The sequence below is a fragment of the Myotis nattereri genome (assembly GCF_964212035.1).
Source record: "Myotis nattereri genome assembly, chromosome: 2".
In the NCBI taxonomy this organism is placed as follows: Eukaryota; Metazoa; Chordata; class Mammalia; order Chiroptera; family Vespertilionidae; genus Myotis; species Myotis nattereri.
In genome coordinates, this window is record NC_138076.1 from 32237508 (window position 1) to 32258892 (window position 21385).

General features: G+C 39.3%; 1 protein-coding gene across 1 annotated transcript in view; it reads right to left on the reverse strand.

Moving 5' to 3' along the window:
* MYO16 (myosin XVI) overlaps window positions 1-21385 on the reverse strand; it is a 418102-nt gene that overhangs the window by 89590 nt on the left and 307127 nt on the right. The window contains exon 28 of the mRNA XM_081084505.1: window positions 5380-5476. Within this exon, the coding sequence (XP_080940631.1) occupies window positions 5380-5476 (97 nt within the window). The remainder of the gene's footprint in view (window positions 1-5379; window positions 5477-21385) is intronic.

The window sequence follows — 21385 nt, forward strand, 5'->3', positions numbered from 1 at the left end:
AGATGGTGGTTAATTTGCATACACAGGCGAGGAGCGAAGACTGAAAACTCTGGCCGGAGTGAAGACTGAAGACTGAAGACTGAAGAGGCTTGGCTTCTCCGCTGAGGCTGGAGCAGGGAAGCCAAGTTTCGCTGGAGCCAGAGGGGAGAAGCCTATCCTTGAGGCTTGGCTTCTCTGCTGTGGCTGGACCAAAGGCCAGGGTCCCGGGGGGCCGGAGGAAAACCGGTGCTGGCAGCCAGGGGAAGGAAGGCCTATTGTGTGAATCTTCGTGCAACGGGCTTCTAGTATCATAATAAGGCTCCCACATTTTTTTTTGTTTGTTTGAGAGGCTGGACATTGATGACTGGACTAAAGTCAATGAAAAAGAACAAGGTCCAAACCCCAGAGAATTTTGGGGTTTGACTCTAACTGGACCATTTTGGGACACACTGATTATCTTTCATTATATCATATTATAACAGAAATTATGAGGCTCCTGGAATCACTCTTTGAAAACATCATGCACATATTGTTAATAGGACTGTGATTTAACCCTTAGAAAAACTAACACTGCACTTAGCACTCTAGGAAGAGATTGTGTAGAAATATAGGACATCCCCCCTGCTCTCTGAGGAAGCAGGGGTAGAAAAATGTGTAAAAATTGGGGGAAACAAGTGAGTGAACACATTTTGAAATGGCTAATTCAGCACACATGTAAGACTTGAAATAAAAACAATGAGCACAATTTAAAGGCACTTCCATGTGTTCGGAACACCATTCAATCACTCACTGCCCCCACTCAATCATAATTAATACTCCATTATCTCCATTCTGTAGACAAAGAGAAGCATAGCGAGGCCTTATCACAGTGTGTAAGACTTATTATAAACAACTAGAGGCCCAGTGCAAGGATTCGTGCACTGGTGGGGGCGTGGCCTGCAGGGATCGGCCTGCTGTGGGAGCCCAGCTCACCCGGGTCAGCTGAGCGACACTGCTACTGTGGGAGCATGCTGACCACCAGGGGGCAGCTCCTGCGTTGAGCGTCTGCGCCCTGCTGGTCAGTGTGCATCATAGCGACTGATCCACAGGTCCTTCTGGTCATTCTGCCGTTGGGTCGCTGGGCTTTTTATAGCTATAGATATGTTCATAGCCTCCTTCAGCTTAAGGATTTTTGCCTTTAGTATTTCCTGAATTTTGATTTCCCTTTTTAATACGAGATTAGAGTATGTCAGTAAATGTTTATTCTGGGTTAAATGTATCTTCCTCCAAGCAAATACAATCAATGAATAGAAGAGCCAGGATTTGAGTCTCTGGTTATGAGGCCAAGCTCATTCCCTTAGCATCTAACCACTCAGACATCATGTGATCTGTCGCTCTGCAGAGAACAGATCACCAACAGGGAAGCCAAGGTAGCATGCCTGCGATCTGTGTGAGGAAGAACTTTGTATAACACTGAGCACAGGGTATAAATAGATCAGGTTGCATCCTGAGAAGGGCACTCTGCTTCCAATCCCTGAGCAAGTTCATGAGAGCAAAATGGCCCTCCCTGCTTGTGGATGCTGTGGACGGATGCAGGGGGAGTGATGACTATTGGGTCCTTTTGACTCTGGGATGCCATCCCTTCCAATTCTAAGTTTCTAAGATTAGAAGGGACTGTTCGGATTTTAAGAAGGTCTATACTTTCAGGGAAAACCAATGAGTGTAGCAAAATCACTTTATTCTTGTCTGTAGGGGAAGAAAAAAAAGGCTGTGAAACATTGAGTGCTTTAAAATAGTCTGTGGCTACTGAAGAACAGTGTGTGGGTTATCTCTGACATTCACATGATGCCTTTTCTTGATTACAAGGTGGAAAGCTGCACACAACTTTCCACAATTACGGCTTCAGAGGCAAACACTCTTCAGGCAGTTAAAATGCTTCAGGCTTTTCTTCTGATGGCAATACTAACTGTTTAGCTACTTTGGAATGCAGTGGTATTGAATTAACTGTAAACAGTCATGCTGCACTAATCTAAAGGGGGAAAAATTAAACAGTAAAAGGTACAACCAGACTTATAGAAAGAGGAAATGCGGAATAAGTGTTAACCATGTGACGGGCACACTGGGAGAAAGCAGAAGAATTCAAACTGGCCCATTCACTTGCTGTTTCTATTACACTAAAAAACAACAACCCACCAATAAAAAACAAAACACCAAAAACTGAGACATTGACTTTTGGAAGTACCAAGCTGTTTAATCTCCTGTAATAAATGGAATATTAATGTGGATATGCCAGATTTCCTGTGACCTCCGACGTCAGCAGAGCTATTCCCTGGATTCATGACCCAGAAATCTATGGTCCCATAATTGGAGAACTCCATTTTCTCACATTTCATACTAGCGCCTTTCCAAATTCTTTAAAAATGTTATACCAGTTGCTAAAAATTGGTATATTTAACAAGGGACAACTAATAAAAATAAATTTGCTCCAATATATATTGATACTTATTCTCTTTCTGACAATTTTAAAAGACTGCTTTTATGATATTTATAGTATTCAGATTTTAAGTTTCATCCAGGACAAAGTAAACATACATAGTCAGAGAGAAACTTCTGTTACAAATAATTTGAGATTAAATAATTTAATTTAAGATTAAGAGTAACAGCTTTCTTCCCCCCCAACATTTACAAAGAAAAAAGAATGAGAACTCTTGAAAAACTGGAAATGACACCACATCATATAAATTTTGAGTAAATTTCATAGTAGCAAAAAGTACTGAAGGAACTATTCCAAGAGATATAAAAAGAAAAATCAATAAGTAATGCTTTGCATTTAAGAGCCTATAATTTTAAAAAATGCTTTTATATCCTTTATTTCATTTATGCCATAGGAAGTTATGGGTTTCATCTTGATGCCATTTTGTAGACCATTCTCAATTTTTTATCTTTAGAGGTGAAGAGATAACTAGAGTTGTGCTCATTTCTTTTGTTTCAGGTCAGCAGGGCACAGCAACTTCTCTTTGTAACAGAATAGAAGAAATTCCTAGTGGGCAGCCCTGATGGAAGACAGGGGACACATTCTTCTAATTATATTTAAGGAACATTTCCAGGAGAATTGGATACTTCCTTCTATGTACATATAACATGATATTAAATGGGGCTCTCAGTTAACTCCATAGTGCAGTGATTAGAACACTGGCCTTGTAAATTGGATTCTTCCCATTCTAATCACAGCTGAGGCTGGAAATGCAGCTTCTGATTCAGGAGGTCTGGGGTGGGGCCTGAAACGCTACATTTCTAAGCATCCCATGTGGTGCCGAGGCTGCAGGTGCTCAGGTCACAGGGTGGTTTGTCAGGACTGGCCACACAAACAGGAACTGCCAAGGTTGGTCCAAAACAGACCTGTGACCCCAGCCTCTCTCTACACTGATGAAGGACAAAATTAAAGAGGCCAGCTGATCATCACCCACAGAGAAGCCACAGTTGCCAAGAGTTGAGGGTGGGCCCTTTCCCTAACCCAAGCCTCCCCCACTGCCTCCGCCCTCCAGGCTGGTGAAAGTGGCTTCTGAGGACCACCCTGAGAACTTGCTATATGACTCTGGAGTTTGGAGGACATGGTGGCGCATGAGCCCTGAGAAAACGGATGCTGCATCAGTGGCTGCTGCCAGGCCCTGAATGCAGGGTGGCTCTGCGGGGAGAAGCTACACCTGTCAGGACCCAGGGTGTGGTTCTCCAGCACCAGGCATGGTTTGCAAGACAGAGATGTCTGCTTGCAGTCATTTAAAGAGACTTCTTAGACAGCATAGAGGCCTGGGCGGATAATGTCCATGGGGTACCCGGGAGCTGAGGGGGGATTATAAGTGACTGTCCATGCCGAAACCGGTTTGGCTCAGTGGATAGAGCGTTGGCCTGCGGACTGAAAGGTCCCGGGTTTGATTCCGGTCAAGGGCATGTACCTGGGTTGCGGGCACATCCCCAGTGGGTGATATGCAGGAGGCAGCTGATCGATGTTTCTCTCTCATTGATGTTTCTGACTTTCTATCTCTCTCCCTTCCTCTCTGTGAAAAATCAATAAAATATATTTTAAAAAAATAAATAAATAAGTGACTGTCCAAAGGAGAGGTCTTGCCAGTTCTCAGGTGGGTAGTGCAGATAAGTGCTGAAATGTGCCCACATATCCAAATCGCCATTGAACACCTGATCACCCCACCAGAGGAACCCCGGGCCAGGTCACACTGCAGATGGTCAGACAGAAGAGCTGCTCTGTCCCCACACTCTCTCCCTCCCCTTCGTCAGCTTTGGAGGGTCACAGGTGCGCATGAGCCTAAGTAGGCAGGAGGGAGTGCCCACTGCCCACCTGTGGGGTCCGAGAGGTCCAAGATGAACGTTTTTACTTAGAACGAAGTGCTGAATTTTAAGCGTTATTTGGATGGAACTTGTTCATTCTCAATGAGACGGTTTGAGGAACCAGAATGTAGCAGTTCTTTTTATCATCAGAAAATGATAAGACATTGGAGATTTAATGAGGGGTGTGCCTGGATGAAACCAGGGGTTTCAAACGGATAGAGCCCTGAACAGAATGAAACTGATTTCTGCATCCTGTGAAATGTCTTTGCTAGCTTTGAACAGCTTCAAATATACTAGAGAGCTCATTACAGTTCCACCAAACACTAACACATGGGTTAATTTTTTCCGTTTTCCCTTTCTTAGATAATTGTATTTATAATGCATAATTAAATTATTGAGAAAATTAAAAATGTATTAAGGATGTATGTTTTATGTGAGGCATAGTTATGATTTTTAATATGTAGCCATTTTTGATGGTCGCTTGGATTTTGATAGGAAAAGAAATTCTAAAGGAACTATTTCAAAGTTAAAATGACAAAAAATGTTATCTGCTATCAAAGATAATGCTCCAGATATCATCACTGCTTCACAAAGGAAAACTGAAGTCCAGGATTTTCCCATGCATATGCAGAATCACCTAAAATATGATCTAGCCAATTGACTGACTGAACTGGCTGGGAATCTGGCTTCTTAGCTGGATCTAAGTACCACTGTGGGTTCAAAGGTACATGCTTCTTGTCAGGATCAATAAGCACGAATATTTGCAAGGTAGAGGATGCATAAAGCCTAGGATAGGCATAGCTCTTCTTCCAAACTGTGGTTTAGATAAAAATCTGCTACAAAATATCAGATGAAATGACTACCACATAAAGCATGAGCCGTGTAGTGTCTGCATACACTGATTCACACACAGGTAAAGAGCAAACTAAGCCACAGTGCTGCCTAAACCTCCGGAAAGTGTCCATAAGTAGCATCAAGGAGTGGATGGAGCAGTTCACTCCAATGTAGATCCCACTGATATTTAGACTTCCATTCCACAACTCACAAAAGTTCATATATGTTAGTGTGCACTGTTACCTTTTTGACAGATGATAATTTTTCTCTGCAGCTGTAGGCACAAATCATTGAGCTGGTTGGCATGACAGTATTTTAGAAACACTTTTCGGACTCCCATCTAAAATATAAACAGCAGGGAAACATTTAATAGCCCGGATATGCCAAAATGATGATGAGAAAACCATCAGGCAAGAGATTTTTCCAGAAGACAATTAGAATAAACAAAGCTAACAAATTTAATTCCAGTACATGTCCCTTATTATTTTTTAACACTACTAACACCTAATCCCAATCACCCAAATTTTGTTCTAATAAGTCTCTTTATTATGTGTACACATTGTCACCAATATTTGCAAATGCCTACACACTACAGTTGTGGTAGTTGCATCATGTAGTGCAAAATACTGACTGGCTTTGACTCTTTTTTTTTTTTATTGTTGACACTATTACAGATGTCCCCCACCTCCCCTACCTTTGTCCACCTCCACCCTGCCCCCCACCACCATTCCCCTGGCCTCACCACTCTGTTGTCTGTTCATGGGCTATGCATATGTGTTCTCTGGCTACTCTCTGCACCTTTTATCCAGTCCTCTTTATCAGAAGATACAGCCAGCCCCACGCATGAATTTTCACACTCCTGAGCCAGACCCCTAACTTTCCTTTTCTTTTCTCAACCCAGGGAAGGGTGGTTAAGTTTACAAAAAGGGAAAACAACCAAACAAAAAGACCCAAACAAAACATACAGAGGTCATACAAAATTGTCTCATGTCAATTAATTTTTCTACTAAACTGTACATTATTATATACTAGAGGCCTGATGCACAAAATTCATGCAAGAGTAGGCCTTCCCTTTCCCAGGCTGCCAGCACTGGCTTCCCTCTGGCACCAGGGACCCGGGCTTCCCTCGCAGCCCTGGCTTCATCCGAAGGTCATCCAGAAGGACATCTGGTCTAATTAGCATATTATGCTTTTATTATTATAGATCAATGTATATAGCCGCAATTATAGAACTGCAACATCAAAGTAAAAAGACTCAACAAAGTCACGTGAGCAATAATTTTCTAGTCATCTGCATAAACAGAAGTACACATTGAGCTTTCTTCTCTAGAATTTTAAAATTTCATTACACCCCCAAATTCATTTCCATAAAAAAGGTTAGTGGTATGCGAGCTAGTCCAATCATGCTGCTATTGATGAAAGCAGCTACCAAAGAGAATTCTTAAAAACACACAACAATAAGCCATGCCGAGCATTTAAAAAAATAATTTTTCTCTGTGTTGTGCTCATTTTCTAAGAATTCATGGAACTGAATGCCCTTTACAATGTAAGTGTTCACAGTCAGAAGAAGCAGGCACAAATAATTGCAGAAAAGCCTGGTAAATACTGACACGAAGTGCTGTGGAAGCTCGGAGGTGATATTCTGTTAGATAAAGAGGAAATACTGCCTAGGCAAACCTGGTAATATGTTCATAATCATATTCTCAGCACTTGAGACAAACACTGTTAAAATAAGAGGAAGACTAACATGTGTGCTTCCAAGCATGGCCTGAGGACGTTAAATGATAACACCGCACAGCCCGTGTCATACATCACAGTGACACTCGAGGCTTGCATGTCTATACACATCATTAGGTACTGGAAAGGTTTATAGGTCAGACTTGTCTTCAGAGTATGTGGCCAGAGGCAGTTTATGAACCTTTTCATATGGAAACGGAGTTTACTTCAAACATATTTTGTCACTTCCCATCTTTCCTTCTAACTCTCCCCTTAGCCATGTTGTCTTAATGAAACACACATTTACACGGAACTGGGACCGGAATCTTACACTGTGGTAGCCAGGGTAGTTAGTTAGATCAACAGAGAATGCTCTCAACTACTGTTCTGTTTCAGAGGCCTCTGGCTGGCTAGATGTTCTTCTTCATTTAGTTTTTTGTTTTTGTTTTTGTTTTTTTTAGTTGGTTGAAATTTGAGACATTTGCCTAGGTGGGTGGCTACAGAGAGTTGTTACTTCTTTCCCCCATTGTATTGCCATTCTCTCTCCCTAGTTATTTTCCATAACTCACAGTCTTTTTTCTGCTTCCTGACTGACTATTGACTTCTTTTGGCAGTCAACAGGAAGAGCAGTTGGTACTGTCTGTGAGCACTGCGGAACAAATCTGTGAGGCAGGCACTGGGAAGGAGGGAGCATGTCATCTTTCTGTTCATCCCTGACTGTGGCATGTTACTCACTGTGGGAAACTACACCCCAAAGGCAAAATTCATGCAAACCTGAGTTCCAAAATGAAACTTTAAAAGAGTGATAGCCAGCAAGACTCCACAAATGGTGGAATGAATAACAATTAGGAGAACTAACAAATGCAAGGAACACCAGGGGAGGAGACCTAGAGAATGCACCCAGGAGAACTGGATTCTAGTCCCACCTCCATACTTAAAAGGAGACCCTATGCAGGAAGAGAGTTAGAAGACTAAGATCTGTTACAGGGACATTTCTAACGGCCATTCAAAAAACCAAATTTGTTTACCTTGAGAATTCTTCTAGAGTTACAAAGGAGGTTCCTCTCCTTAATGAGTTCATATGGAAAATCTGCAGTAAGCAAATCTAGCAAGAATACATGCTTAGTGTGATGATACGAGTTATTTTCAAGGACCATCAGAGAGGAGGAGGTGATCAAGGTGGAATCAGGTAAGATTCACTCAGAAGCATGCTATCTAAGCCATTTAGCATTGAAGGGTATGTAAGAATTTTCCAGGGTGGCTAGGCATGATGGGAAAAAGATGAATGGGGGCAGAAAAACTAGCATATGAAAGGCAAGGAGCAGAGAATGACAAACGAGCTTGGGGGTACAGATGGGTGAAGAGTGACGAGAGAAGAGATTACAGATGTAGCTAGTGGCCAAATTGTGAAGAGTATTACAGGAAAACATGGACATTCTTCTATGAGCAATGTGGCTAAAGTGAACGAATTAAAGGGGATCAGACTTAATTTTTATAAAAATAATTTTTGAAACTCTATTTGAAATCTATAAAGTCCTTACTTTTTCAGGAGAATGGATTGTTGGGCTTGGCTTTGGGAAATAGTTTGTTAGCAAAGTGAGACAATCTAAGGCAATCACAACAGTTTGGGTTTGGAAGATTATACAACTGTTGCTTGTCTGGCGGCCAGTCCCTATTTATCCTTTATAACTGGAGCCAAAACCCACCTTCATTATTAGATCTCTGATACTCATTTATTTACTTACAGTAGTGCTTTTATGACTTTCATTTGTGTTCCCAGAGCATCCTCTGAATGATCCTTTTTCTCTTATTATATGCATTGCTTATTTATCATTATCTATATATTCATATCTCTCAAAAATATGAAGATATATTCTTGATCTTACAAGTGGTAGGGATGTGAGGAGGGTGGATTTGAATTAGACAGAGAAGATGAGGAACTGTGAAGTGCTGGTGTAAGATGAGTATAGAGATGGACGATAATGTCTTCAAGGATGGAAATAAGGTATGATGGACGATGGGAATAGAAGCCAGACCCAGAAGTCATTCAAAAATCTGTGAATAAGTCATGGACATCAGTCAGCGATAGAATAAATGATGGTGGAAATAAAAGGAAAAAGAAATGGAGTGAAAACGGTCCAAAAGTGGTGCAGACATAAGAAAGATTGGGCAGCAGTGATTCAGCTGACCCCTCTCCTCTACTGAGACAAAAGAAGGGAGAAAAAGTGAAATCATAAGCTATTATTGTCAGAAAATATCCAGTTTTCAGTTTGCATATGTAGGCTAAATTAGAAGGGGAGTAAATATGGAGGGTAAAGTGGATTTTTTCAGTATATATTAGCGATTCCATGGATTCTGACTGTGGGTACTTGAGAAGCAGTCTGAGTGTTTCACAGGGCTGATCTGTTACACCAGACTTGGAGGCAGGAAAATGCAGTTTTTGATGGGAGACATGGTCGGGATAATAGCAAGGGAGGAGGGAAGTGGGTGTGTGAGAGCACAGGGCATGTGCGAGGGAAGGTGGGATGTTAGACAGGCAGTCACATGTAATGTTGGGAACGAAAGGCCAGCTCTCAAAGCTCCTGATGGGTTTTTGGTATAGCTACTAGTATGTCCATAAAAATTCTCCCTGCAGTGGTAAAACCAAGGGCTTTGAAAGTAAGGAGGGCTTCTAGGCATCTGGTTCAATGGGAGGGGGGAGAGAATTCAATTCTGAATCCACTTTTAAAGTATCCTGTTCAGTTCCATCCATGCTGTTGCAAATGGTAAGTATTCCTTCTTTTTTACAGCAGCATAGTATTCCATTGTGTAGATGTACCACAGCATTATGCTAAGTGAAATGAGCCAGTCAATGAAAGAAAAATATCACATGATCTCATTCATTTATGGATAATAAAGACCAGTATAGCTGATGAACAAAAATAGATCCAGAGGCAGAGCAGCATCAAACAGACTTTCAAACTACAGCGGGAAGGCTGAGGAGGGTTGGGGGGCGGGAGGGGCAGGACTTGTATGCATGCATATAAGCATAACCAATGGACATAAGACACTGGGAGGGGTAGGGGAGGCTGGGGGAATGTCAAGGGTGGGGGGAGGAGACATATGTAATACTCTTTGTAATACTTTAAGCAATAAAACAAAATTTTTTAAAAAAGTATCCTGTTCAACAGAGCTAAAGACTTCATGGAAATGGCTAGGTATTGTGCTGCCATCACATTCAGAAAGTTTTAGAAAGTTCTTCATTCACCTACTTGAAATACTTTACAGTTATTCAATGGACTGATCCATTATTTCATATCCATTCATTCACATTTTTTACCATATATAATTTATTTGTGGATTGGCAAGATGTGGAGATGCTCATTAAAAATGTTACCATTTGCACTGACTGGTTTGGCTCAGTGGATAGAGCATCAGCTTGCAGACTGAAAGGTCCCAGGTTTGATTCCGGTCAAGGGCATGTACCTTGGTTGCGGGCACATCCCCAGTAGGGGGTGTGCAGAAGGCAGCTGAACGATGTTTCTCTCTCATCGATGTTTCTGACTATCTCTTTCCCTTCCTCTTTGTAAAAAATCAATAAAATATATTTTTAAAAAATGTTACCATTTGTTTGACAAGTTGCTGGTCTTTTGGGGTTGTCATATTTGTAGCAAATGTTTCATCTCTTCTAAAAGATTAAAATTAGCCCTTCAGCAGTATTTTGAATTTCTTCATCAGAAACTATTCTGAATAATGCATTTTAGTCCTTCAGTCCTCTGGTATCACTGATAGTAAGGATTAGTGAAGCATAAATCTAGAAATCTTTATCAGAAAAACTCAGAGAGGATCACATGAATTTTAGGAGAAATGTGTTGGCCATTTTAATTTTCCTATGGAATGAATTCACATGAAGTTACTTTGCAATCAGTGCCTTAGTGTGCTGTCTCACATCCAACAAATTAGGATTCATCCGAATGAGAACAAATGTTTAGATCACCTACATTCTTGATTCCAGTTGCATTCTCTTATAGAAAGATATTTCTCTCTCACACCGTAGAAAAGGAGGGAATGAAATGTTCTCCTACTGAGCCCTCTCCCTGTGCACTCCCTAGATGCAGAGTGTTCTGATCTGAGATTAAAATGTTAATGTCATTCTCACTTCTATAAAAGTAAGCCATCTGTGAATTATAGTCATTGCTATTTTTATTAGAAAACCATTAGGATTTTTTTTGAAGTGACAGATTTTAAAAGATTATACAAAATTATCATTGATGACTCCGAAAGCTTCAATTACTGCTACAGTCTTCAGGGACTTTTTTTTTTAGAGGTGCAGGCTGTGGGAGCACAGACACCTGCTGGAATGGTGGTTGTGATGGTATGTAGGTGGTCTGGAGGATGTACAGAGAGAGATATTAAAGGAACCTGTAAAGGCCCTCTCCTCCCTCTTCTTCCTCCCTCCTCCTCCTCCTCCTCACCACTGATTGCTGCTTCCAATCACAGCGTTACAACAAGTAGGGCTTGCCCTCCCATGGAGGGTAGGAGGGACCCACACTTCTTGTTTCCATGGAAACCTCAGGACATCCCCCCCCCTACACAGGAGATGCACATTACTGGCCTCCCTTTTTAGGGGTGTCCCCATTTTACCACTCCTCACTGTATGTGAGATGACGAACAAAACTAACTTCAGAGTGATCTTCCAAACATCATTATATTACTTTTGTGCTTAAAATCACTTGATTGCAAGTCATAATGTTCAGGATAATGTTCAAAATCTTTAGAAATGTTTATTAGACTTTCTATAGTATAGTTCTTTTTCAGGGCATTCTTGTTTATCTATTCTTAAACTATATCATATTGCTTGCTGTTCCAAAATGCGAACTTGTTTTTCTCCTCTGGCTTAACATAGTCTGTTTCTTTTTTCACATAATATCTTTATCTAAATTATCTACTTTTTAAAAAAGATTTTTTATTTAATTTTATAGAGAGAGGAAGGGAGAAGGAGAACAAGAGAGAAACATCAATGTGAGAGTGAAACATCCATCAACAACCCCCTTATCGAGGATCGAGCCCACAACCGGGGCATGTGCCCTGACCAGGAATTGAACCTGCAACCACTGAGCAACACCAGCCAGGGCTAAATAATCTACTGAATAAGCTCCTATTCATCATTTAAATCACACATGGCTTGGTGAACTCTCAGTTTAGCATTTACCATGTAATAATTAATTCATTAAAATAGCATATCTATGTCATTAATGTATCTTGTATACCTCTATAATATCACTGATTTCCTTATTTTGTCATTATTTGTATACCTACCTGAATATTCAACTTGACTATTGGGCTAGGATAACATTGAAGAAATATAAAGATGGTAAGTTATATATATTAAGGTGAAGGAAATGAAAGTAAATGGAATAAAATGGAGAAAGAACTTCAAAGACCGATTTTAATAGATACTAGGTATACTATGAACTCAGTTATTTACAAAAATTCATTTAAAATAATGAAATCTTAAAATTAAACCTTTATGAACTACTTTAATTCATTCATTTTCTAAAAATGCATTTAATGTTGTTCAAGAAATAAAGACTTTTGGTATAAGACTATTGCAAACCAAAATCTAGAATGCACCCCATCCTCTAATTCTTTACCTGCTCTTCAATTCCCCTTGCACACTGCCTCCAATTTATTAATCTTCCAGAAACTGTCAATGATTCCATATTGCCTGTAAACTAAAATGCATACTTCTGAATTAGCATTCAAAGCTCTCCATAATATGGCCTTTATTAATCTCTGAAGGACTAACACTTCTTATTCCTCTAAAAAGAGGTGCTACTTATTGTTATTTTAACTTCCCACATATTACTGAGGGCAGGAAATCAATGTGAAACTTCTGTAGACACTATCAAGGGGCTATAGCATTCATATGCACAAATTTTTTATTGAATGATGTTACTATTGTTCTCAGTGTTATCTTAGAAATATCACTTCATATAATATTGGGATGTTTTTCGTAATAATTACCATAGATTTTATTTTAATGAAATATCACTTATTGTCAATGCTTTTTTTTGTTGTAAAAATGCTTAATTTCCATCGTTTCTGATAAAAGATTAATCTTTAAAATTTTCAATCTTGCCGAAACCGGTTTGGCTCAGTGGATAGAGCGTCGGCCTGCAGACTGAAAGGTCCCAGGTTCGATTCTGGTTAAGGGCATGTACCTTGGTTGCGGGCAATTCCCCGGTAGGGAGTGTACAGGAAGCAGCTGATCGATGTTTCTCTCTCATCGATGTTTCTAACTCTCTATCCCTCTCCCTTTCTCTCTGCAAAAAAATCAATAAAATATACTTAAACATTTTTTTTCAATCTTTATTACTCTAAAAACATTAGCATTATTCTAATAAATACTTCCCACTTAAAAATAAGATATATTTACAATAAAAGTAGTCATCTTCTTTCAATATAATATTAGCATTAAAAAAAAGTCCTGGTAACTCCTAAAGTGCCTTACCATGTAAATCTGTTCCCAGTTTTTAAATAGCCTTATTGATGTGATGTGAACAATATACTGTTTCTTTTATATGGTTTGATGTCTCCATCACTCTCCCATCAGAATTGTTTTTCCTTCTGCTGATCTGAGAATGTCACTGTGCTCCTTTAAAATACTGTTGTTTCTACTTTTACCATGGAAAGCACTTTCTGCACTTATTATGTAATCTCTTCCAAATAGAAGCAGCCCCTCAAACCCCGATATTTCCACATACAAGCTATGAATATTCTTTCACTCATTCCTGCTTCTAATTTTTTAAAAGTTTTCATTCACTGATTTTTAGAGACAGCTAGCCAGACAGAGAGACAAACATCCATGTGTTGTTCTAGCTATCCGTGCATTCACTGCTTGCTTCCTGTATGTCCTCTGACCAAGGATCGAATCCACAATCTTGTCACCGTGTATTGGGACAATGCTCCAACCAACTGAGCCACCAGGGCAGGGTTCATTCCTGGTTCATATCTTTTTAACATAGCTCTCAGGTACACTATATCTTTTATCTTTCCTGATTTTCCTTGTCTCGCATTTATTCATCCATTCAACCTTTCATGTGTCTGTCTTATCCATCTATTCATTCATCATTCATCCATCATCCATACATAAACCGAACATTTGCCAAGGGCATTCCTGATGCCAGGCCCTGTGCCAGGCTCTGGGACTGCAAGGACAAACAGAATACCTCCTACGCTCTCAAGAATTTCAGTAAAACAACCATTTAACTAAAATTCATCTTCTCCAGGCTGAATTCACATAGTTCCCCCATTTGCTTCTTTGATTCATTAAGTTTCTAAGGATGACAATTATTTTGTATGTGTATAATTATAATTAATATTTTCATATTTTGTACTTTCATGGTAACTTTGAAAAATTATGAAATAAAAATATTCTAATTTTCAGCCAGGCTCTGAATATACTTTTAAATATCCTCAAAGGATACATTTATACTAAAATACAAGTTCTCTTCTATATAAATAGACTATTCTTGAAGTTTAACTTCAACATAGAAAAGATAATTATAGCCATGCACATCTAATAGAGTACTGTATCTTCTATTTGAAGAAGGTGGTTTGGCTCAAATTACATATAATTGCAGGTTAAGAAAAATTAATTACTCTCACCTAGAATAGTATGACCCATACAGTAAGCAGTGATGAATAAAAACCACTATTTTAAGTTTACTAGTGAATTCCTCATTATGCAATCCTATATATTATTTCATTATGAAAATCACATCAATAGAGTCAAGAGTGCTTTAAAAAAATTTCTCTTTCCCCACATAACACATTGTAAAAAGCAATCACAAGCCTTACCCAAACAAGACTGATTAGCTTCAAAATCAAGAGGAAAGCGTATTGGATAAGTTAACGTATTCATTTAAGGAGTACCTTTAGTTTTTCTTCTTAACAAAATGGCCTCCATAATGTCAGTAATTACGTGCCCCATGGAATGTGTATGTGATGAATGATTAACAGCAACATAAGCATAAGCACAGCCCACTGTACTCACTGGGGCATGTGTAGGCACATAGGTCGGGAGCCCTTCCACCACCAGTAACTGCCAAGCCACCGCCATCCATGTATTTTGATGTTTGCTTTACTTCTAAAAACATGAATACTCACAGCATTTGATCCTGGGCATCTGATCTTATGTTGTTCATCCTTAAGAGTATTTTCAGATATTAAAATATACTAGTACTTCCATAGGTTTCCTAATTTTCCACATACCCATTCTGTGGTGTGTTCCTGTTTGCTTTGAGACTCCTCTACATCTATTTTTGTGAATTATCTTCTGCTTTCAACTCCTAAAAGACCAGGCCTTTACCATTATTTAGTGCTCCACATAGTGTATGCAGCAAATTCACACTTGTTAATAAGAGCTTGGGCATATCCCTGACAAGCATTAGTATTTTAGTTTTATAGAAGATCCCACTCTTCAAGTCAACACAATTTAATAGGCCTATTTATTGAAGGCCCCTGGGAAGATATCTCTTGACCTTTCTTTGATTCACCTACCCTGTTTGTCCTGTTGACCATCACTCTATCTTGACTGGGTCACTATATTAGCTTGTTAACTGGTTTTCCAGCTCTATTCTTGCTCTCCAACAATGCAATTTTTTCATGTTTAAAGCATAAGTCAGATCGTGTTACTATCCTCTTTAAAGCTTATTAATGACTTCACATTGAACTTAAAGTAGAACCTTGTAGTTTGACTACATAAGCTGTGGCCCTTTCTTGCCTCTAAACATCCATTCTCAACACGGTGATTCTGCCCCCAGAAGGTGAAACTGGTTCCTGATGGGGAAAAATACCCTTACCTATTATAAGGTTTGTGGCATAAAATAGGTGCTTAATAAAGGCCTTTTGGAGTGCTAAATAAACCTTTAATTGGGGAAAATGAGATAGATATATAAGAAATAAAATAGGATTAAGTATAGCCAAAACCACTTTCTTTTTTTAGTAGTTAAGAGACTCATATTGATAAGGAGGATTGATTATTGAGGGGCCACAAACCTTTGTAATAGCTCAGATTCCCCCCACCCAAAAGTAAATTCATTAGTAATTCTTTCGTTAATTTTTCTCCATCATGGAGCAATAATGAAGAAAATACAGGTGGAGAACACTGTTATGCAGCATGGTATCTCTTCTTAGCACCCAGTTCTCAGTGCTCCAGCCATTCTGCTCCCATCAGTTCTCTCAGGCTGCCTTCATCTCGGGGTCTTGGCACACTCTGGTCCTGCCCCCAGACTCACTTTCCTGCCCTGTCCTGTGGCTGGGTCCTTCTCCTTCAGATCTCAGCCTACCGGGGTTCCCCTTGGAGATGCCATTTCAGCCATATCTAAGCTTCGGCAACTTTAATTTGCTGTCAGTGTCCTTATTGGTTCCCTTACAGCATGGATCCTAACCTGTAATTATTTATTAGTTTACCATTCATGGTCCCACCCCGTCCCCACAAGACTGTAAGCCCTGTGGAAAAGAGAGACACCATTCCTACTTAATATTGCCTTGTGGAACTTCAGGGACATAAATGGTACTCAATAAATGCTGTCGTCTCAAGCAACCATTCAACCTGGAGTTAGAGGAAAATCAGATTGATTTGTAAGAGATGAAAGTTAGATTAAGAACAGGCATAGCCAGTTTTTACTTAGAGATTAAGTGCCTCTGTGTAATGAAGCTGAGAGGAAAAATATAAAATTACTTTAAAGGAGAAACTATGACACCTGGCAACAAGGCTTGATTGTGGATCCCTGTATTACCAAAGAGAAAATATGATAATAAGTAGGCCATTTGTTCATTCATTCATTCAACAAATATTGGTTGAGTGTCTACTCTGTGCCAGACCCTGAAAGGGATGTACTAGCAACACACACACACACACACACACACACACACACACACACACACACACGATGTAACAATATATAAGAAAAAAGAGATATAATATTTGTCCACAAAAAGTTCAGAGTGAAAATGGAAAGATACACTAACCAAGAATTAAACAACTATAATATTACTTTAAAAAACTGAGTCAATACACAAAAAACATTAGTAGTTATCTCTAGATAAATAATTCAATTATGAATGATCTGTATTTTCTTAATTTTCCCTATTTTCCAAGTTTCTTACCAAGAATGAATGCTGCTTTCATAATAAAATGTGTTCATATATGTGAGCAATTTTTTATTACAAGAGAAAAAAAGAAATAAATGTATGTGCATTTATATAGTGATTCCCAGTTATAATGCACATGGTACCAAGAGATACTCTTAGACCCCTAGTCTATTATTTGCAACATTAATAATTCCAGAGGAAGAGAAGAAATATGAGAAAGAATCATTTTATAGGCTATTTTCTAGCTTGTACTTATAGTTGATTTATGAAGTGTTCTCTGAGTAATAAAACAAAGGTTATAAACCATTAATTTATTGTATTAATAAGAGTCAAGGGCCCTAATACAATTGTTTTATCTTAGAATATCTAAAAAAAAAGTGGAGGGTGCTTAAAACTTTAACAGTTTCTAGCTCTTACTTTTATTAGCTTTTCTCTACTGTACTATTTTAGATTAATGAAATAATAAATCTTTCATCCATCTGATTTTATTTAATGGTATGGGAAAATGTTAATCTTGCAATTCTCAGTACTATAAGAATGAATCCTTCAAAGACCATATATTTTTACAGAGACACAATGAAATTTAGGTTATTCCTTGAAAATTACATTAGAAGATGATGATAAATTAATTATTGTACTTTTTTGTTAGTGAATAAACACAAATAGAAAAAACAGATTTCACAAAAATTTGGGGGTTTTCTTTTGTGAGCATGCTTTATTATTTCTTTCAGTCTTGGTGCTCTCTCTCTCACTCTCACTCTCACTCTGACACATATACACATAGAAACATGCACATGAGGCCCAACCGGCATGGTTCAGTGGTTGAGCATCGACCTATGAACCAGGAGGCCATAGTTTGATTCCTAGTCAGGGAACATGCCCAGGTTGTAGACTCGATCCCAGTACGGGGCATGCAAGAGGCAGCCAATCAATGATTCTATCTTATCATTGATGCTTTATCTCTTCCTCTCTCTCTCTGAAATCAATAAAAATATATTTGGGGAAAAAAAGAAGCATGCACATGAAAATATATTACATGGGTAGTTGAGGTGAAGTTGAAGTTCTAATTTAATTTCTTACTTCCTGTGTGTATAATCTTGAACGAGTTACCGAAAGTCTTCCTTTATCTGACTCCTCACCGTTAAAATGCTAGAGGACATGTAAACTCTCTCTAAGGTTATAACCTAAATTTCTCCTTCCGTAATTTCCTGTAGCAGCTACTTCAAAGGGACCACGCAAAACACTCTTTTTGTCCACAAGGGTCCCCACACTCCAGAGTTTTAGAATCTGGGTGAAAAGACAGTGAAATGGCTGGCAGGGCTCTCCTAAATGGGGGGCAGCCTGCCCCCCAATCCCGACTTCCCCTGAGCTCTGCAAGTGTCTGTGCTCGGAAGCGGCACCCCTGGCATCGCGTGAACTGCCTCTGACAGATTTGTTTCTCCATTCGTCATCCCTCCAGATGGCTCTAAAATGAATATAGCATTCAAATAACAACACAGAAGAAATCATCCTATAACCAGTTGATTCATATAAAACGTGTGAAAATCCGATTATACCATTTATTTTTCCACTTAGAATTAGTTTCAAAAGTTTTCACTTTACATAAATGACATAACATGGCAAACAAGCATGTTCCACATGGCCCGGCGTGCCTGCCAGTCACTGTTCTAGGGCTTGAAGAAATCAGGGTGGGGAGTGTGTGATCGCATGTACGTAGATCTGGAGGCATTATTTCCAAAGTTACCTTAAAGTAGGACTGAACTAAAAATGTATCCATTTCGATAAATAAAATACCTGAGTAACTTTAAAAATAGCAGGAGGTTAATAACTAATGGTTTGTTTAACTTGTTTTCAAACTATGACCTAATTCAAACTATTTCAATTTTCCCCCCACAAATGAAGAAATCCACAGGTTCTTTGTTTCATAAAAAAAATGTCTGATGAGACAAAAAGCAATACTGGAAGTTAGTTCTGTAGAGTCTACTCAAATCATTTCAAGACTCTTCCATGCGTTTTTGAACAACTGAAATTCTGCCTTGGAATAAGGACAAAGCTCTGACTAGTCCACCGTATTTTAAAAATATGTCATTTCATCATAAACGTGAACAAGAAACCGCCACCAAGGAGGGCTCTTTCCAGACACCATCACACACTGATTTTCCTTCAACTTTTCTTCAAAAGAAAACAACCGTATGTTAAAGCAGCGATGTCAAGTATATTAAGGGAATAGTGACATCAGTGACTTTGCCAAAGGTTACCAGTTCAAGTCAGATAAAAGAAGGCTGAAGATTCCTTTGAGAAGTAAGAGCTAGTGGTGCAAAACATATAAACAGTTAATTATTATTTGAAAGCCAAAGTGCTTTAAAGCAAAACACAGTCAGTGCGATTTATAGATTTGTTTTCAGAAATGCTTAAAAGAATTAATTTGACCCTATACAATATTCTTCTTAAATTGTATTTATGTAGCAGTTACAAATTTTTAAAATCCGTTTTAATTGCAGAAGTAATGCATGAATACATGTATTTACTAAACATGAATATAAGCCCAGCTTCCATTTAACTATCATCTCAACATGATTCCTTAGATACTGCCACTGTTAGGTTTTTGTTATGAATTATTCTGGGTTTTAAAAATTCCTATATGTCTATGTATCTATATAAAACCTATTATATGATTTAGTAGGCTTTTGTTGCCAAAGACTCATTTACTGGCCCAGAATATATGCACACATATCTACTGTGCATGTTTCTCTGTGCCCTAAGCTGGAGATACAGCAGTAAATTGACATAAAAAACCTTTCTGGTGGAGCTTACATACTAGTGCAAAAGAGACAATCACATGATCTCACTCATTTGTGGAATATAATGAACAACATAAACTGATGAACAAAAATAGGTCCAGAGACAGAGAAGCATCGATCAGACCGTCAGACCTCAGAGGAAAGGAGGGGAGGGTGGGGGAAAGGGGGAGAGATCAACCAAAGGACTGGTATGCGTGCATATATAAGCCTAACCAATGGACACAGACAACTGGGGGGTGAGGGCATGAGTGGAGGTAATGGGGGGATAAGGACACATATGTAATAACTTAATCAATAAAGAAATTTTTAAAAAGAGAGAGACAATTGCCAAACCGGTTTGGCTCAGTGGATAGAGCGTCGGCCTGTGGACTCAAGGGTCCCAGGTTTGATTTCGGTCAAGGGCATGTACCTTGGTTGCAGGCACATCCCCATTGGGGGGTGTGCAGGAGGCAGCTGGTTGATGTTTCTCTCTCATCGATGTTTCTAACTGTCTATCCCTTTCCCTTCTTCTCTGTAGAAAATCAATAAAATATATTTTAAAAAAAGAGAGAGAGACAATCAACAATTTTGTAGAACACGTGCATCTAAGGAATAAGAATTAAGCAGAGAAGAAGGAGCTAAAAGGAGGTGGGGGGATGTGATGATTTAAAAGATGGTGAAAGATGGCTCAGTGGATAGAGCACCGCCCTGCAGACTGAAGGGTCCCAGGTTAGATTCCAATCCAGAGCACATGCCCAGGTTACAGGCTCAGTCCCCAGTAGGGGGCATGCAGGAGACAGCCAATCAATGATTCTCTCTCATTATTGATGTTTCTCTCTCTCTCTCTCTCTCTCTCTCTCTCTCTCTCTCTCTCTCTCTCTCTCCCCTTCCCCTCTGAAATCAATCAATACATATTTTAAAAAAGGTGGTAGTGAGCAAAGCCTGGCATATTGCAAACTGGGTGGATTTACCAAAATGGTTTAATAAGACCGTTCTTAAACTATCTGTGCTCAAGTAGTGATTTATAACCAAAATTACCCTGACTCGCCTGTCAACCAGCACCACCCATGAATCTTCTCTCAACCCTCAAATTTCCTGGGGATGGCAGGGTAGCATCTAGGTCTCAGCTCTCAGGACTAGACTTGATAGGAAACACTGTATAAAGTCAATCATGTCTTCCCTCCATTCCAGTTCTTCTTCTCCATTTTCTTTTCCTTTTCTTTCTTTCTCCTTTCTCCTTTTCTTTCCAAGATGCAGTTAGGAACTAAAGTCCAAAAGTGCTATGCTATGTAAGGGTCATTTGGCTGACAGTTTGGGTAAAAAAGATTCTGATCAGAATTGGGCAGCAACGGGAAGCTGCCAGTTTTTTTTCCTTCATCTACTGGATAAATTATGAACGTTACACACACACACACACACACATACACACACACACACACACACACACTAACTACAAGAAGCAATCTGCTCCAGCTGATACAGGAATATGTAAGTGCCTTTGACCAAAGCTCCACCGGGGACGCCTGGGCTATGTCCTCCTAGTTCTGTGACCTGAATAAGAGGGCGCCGGGCGGCTGCATTGAAAGACACAGATCGAGTGAAATGCAGTGGAG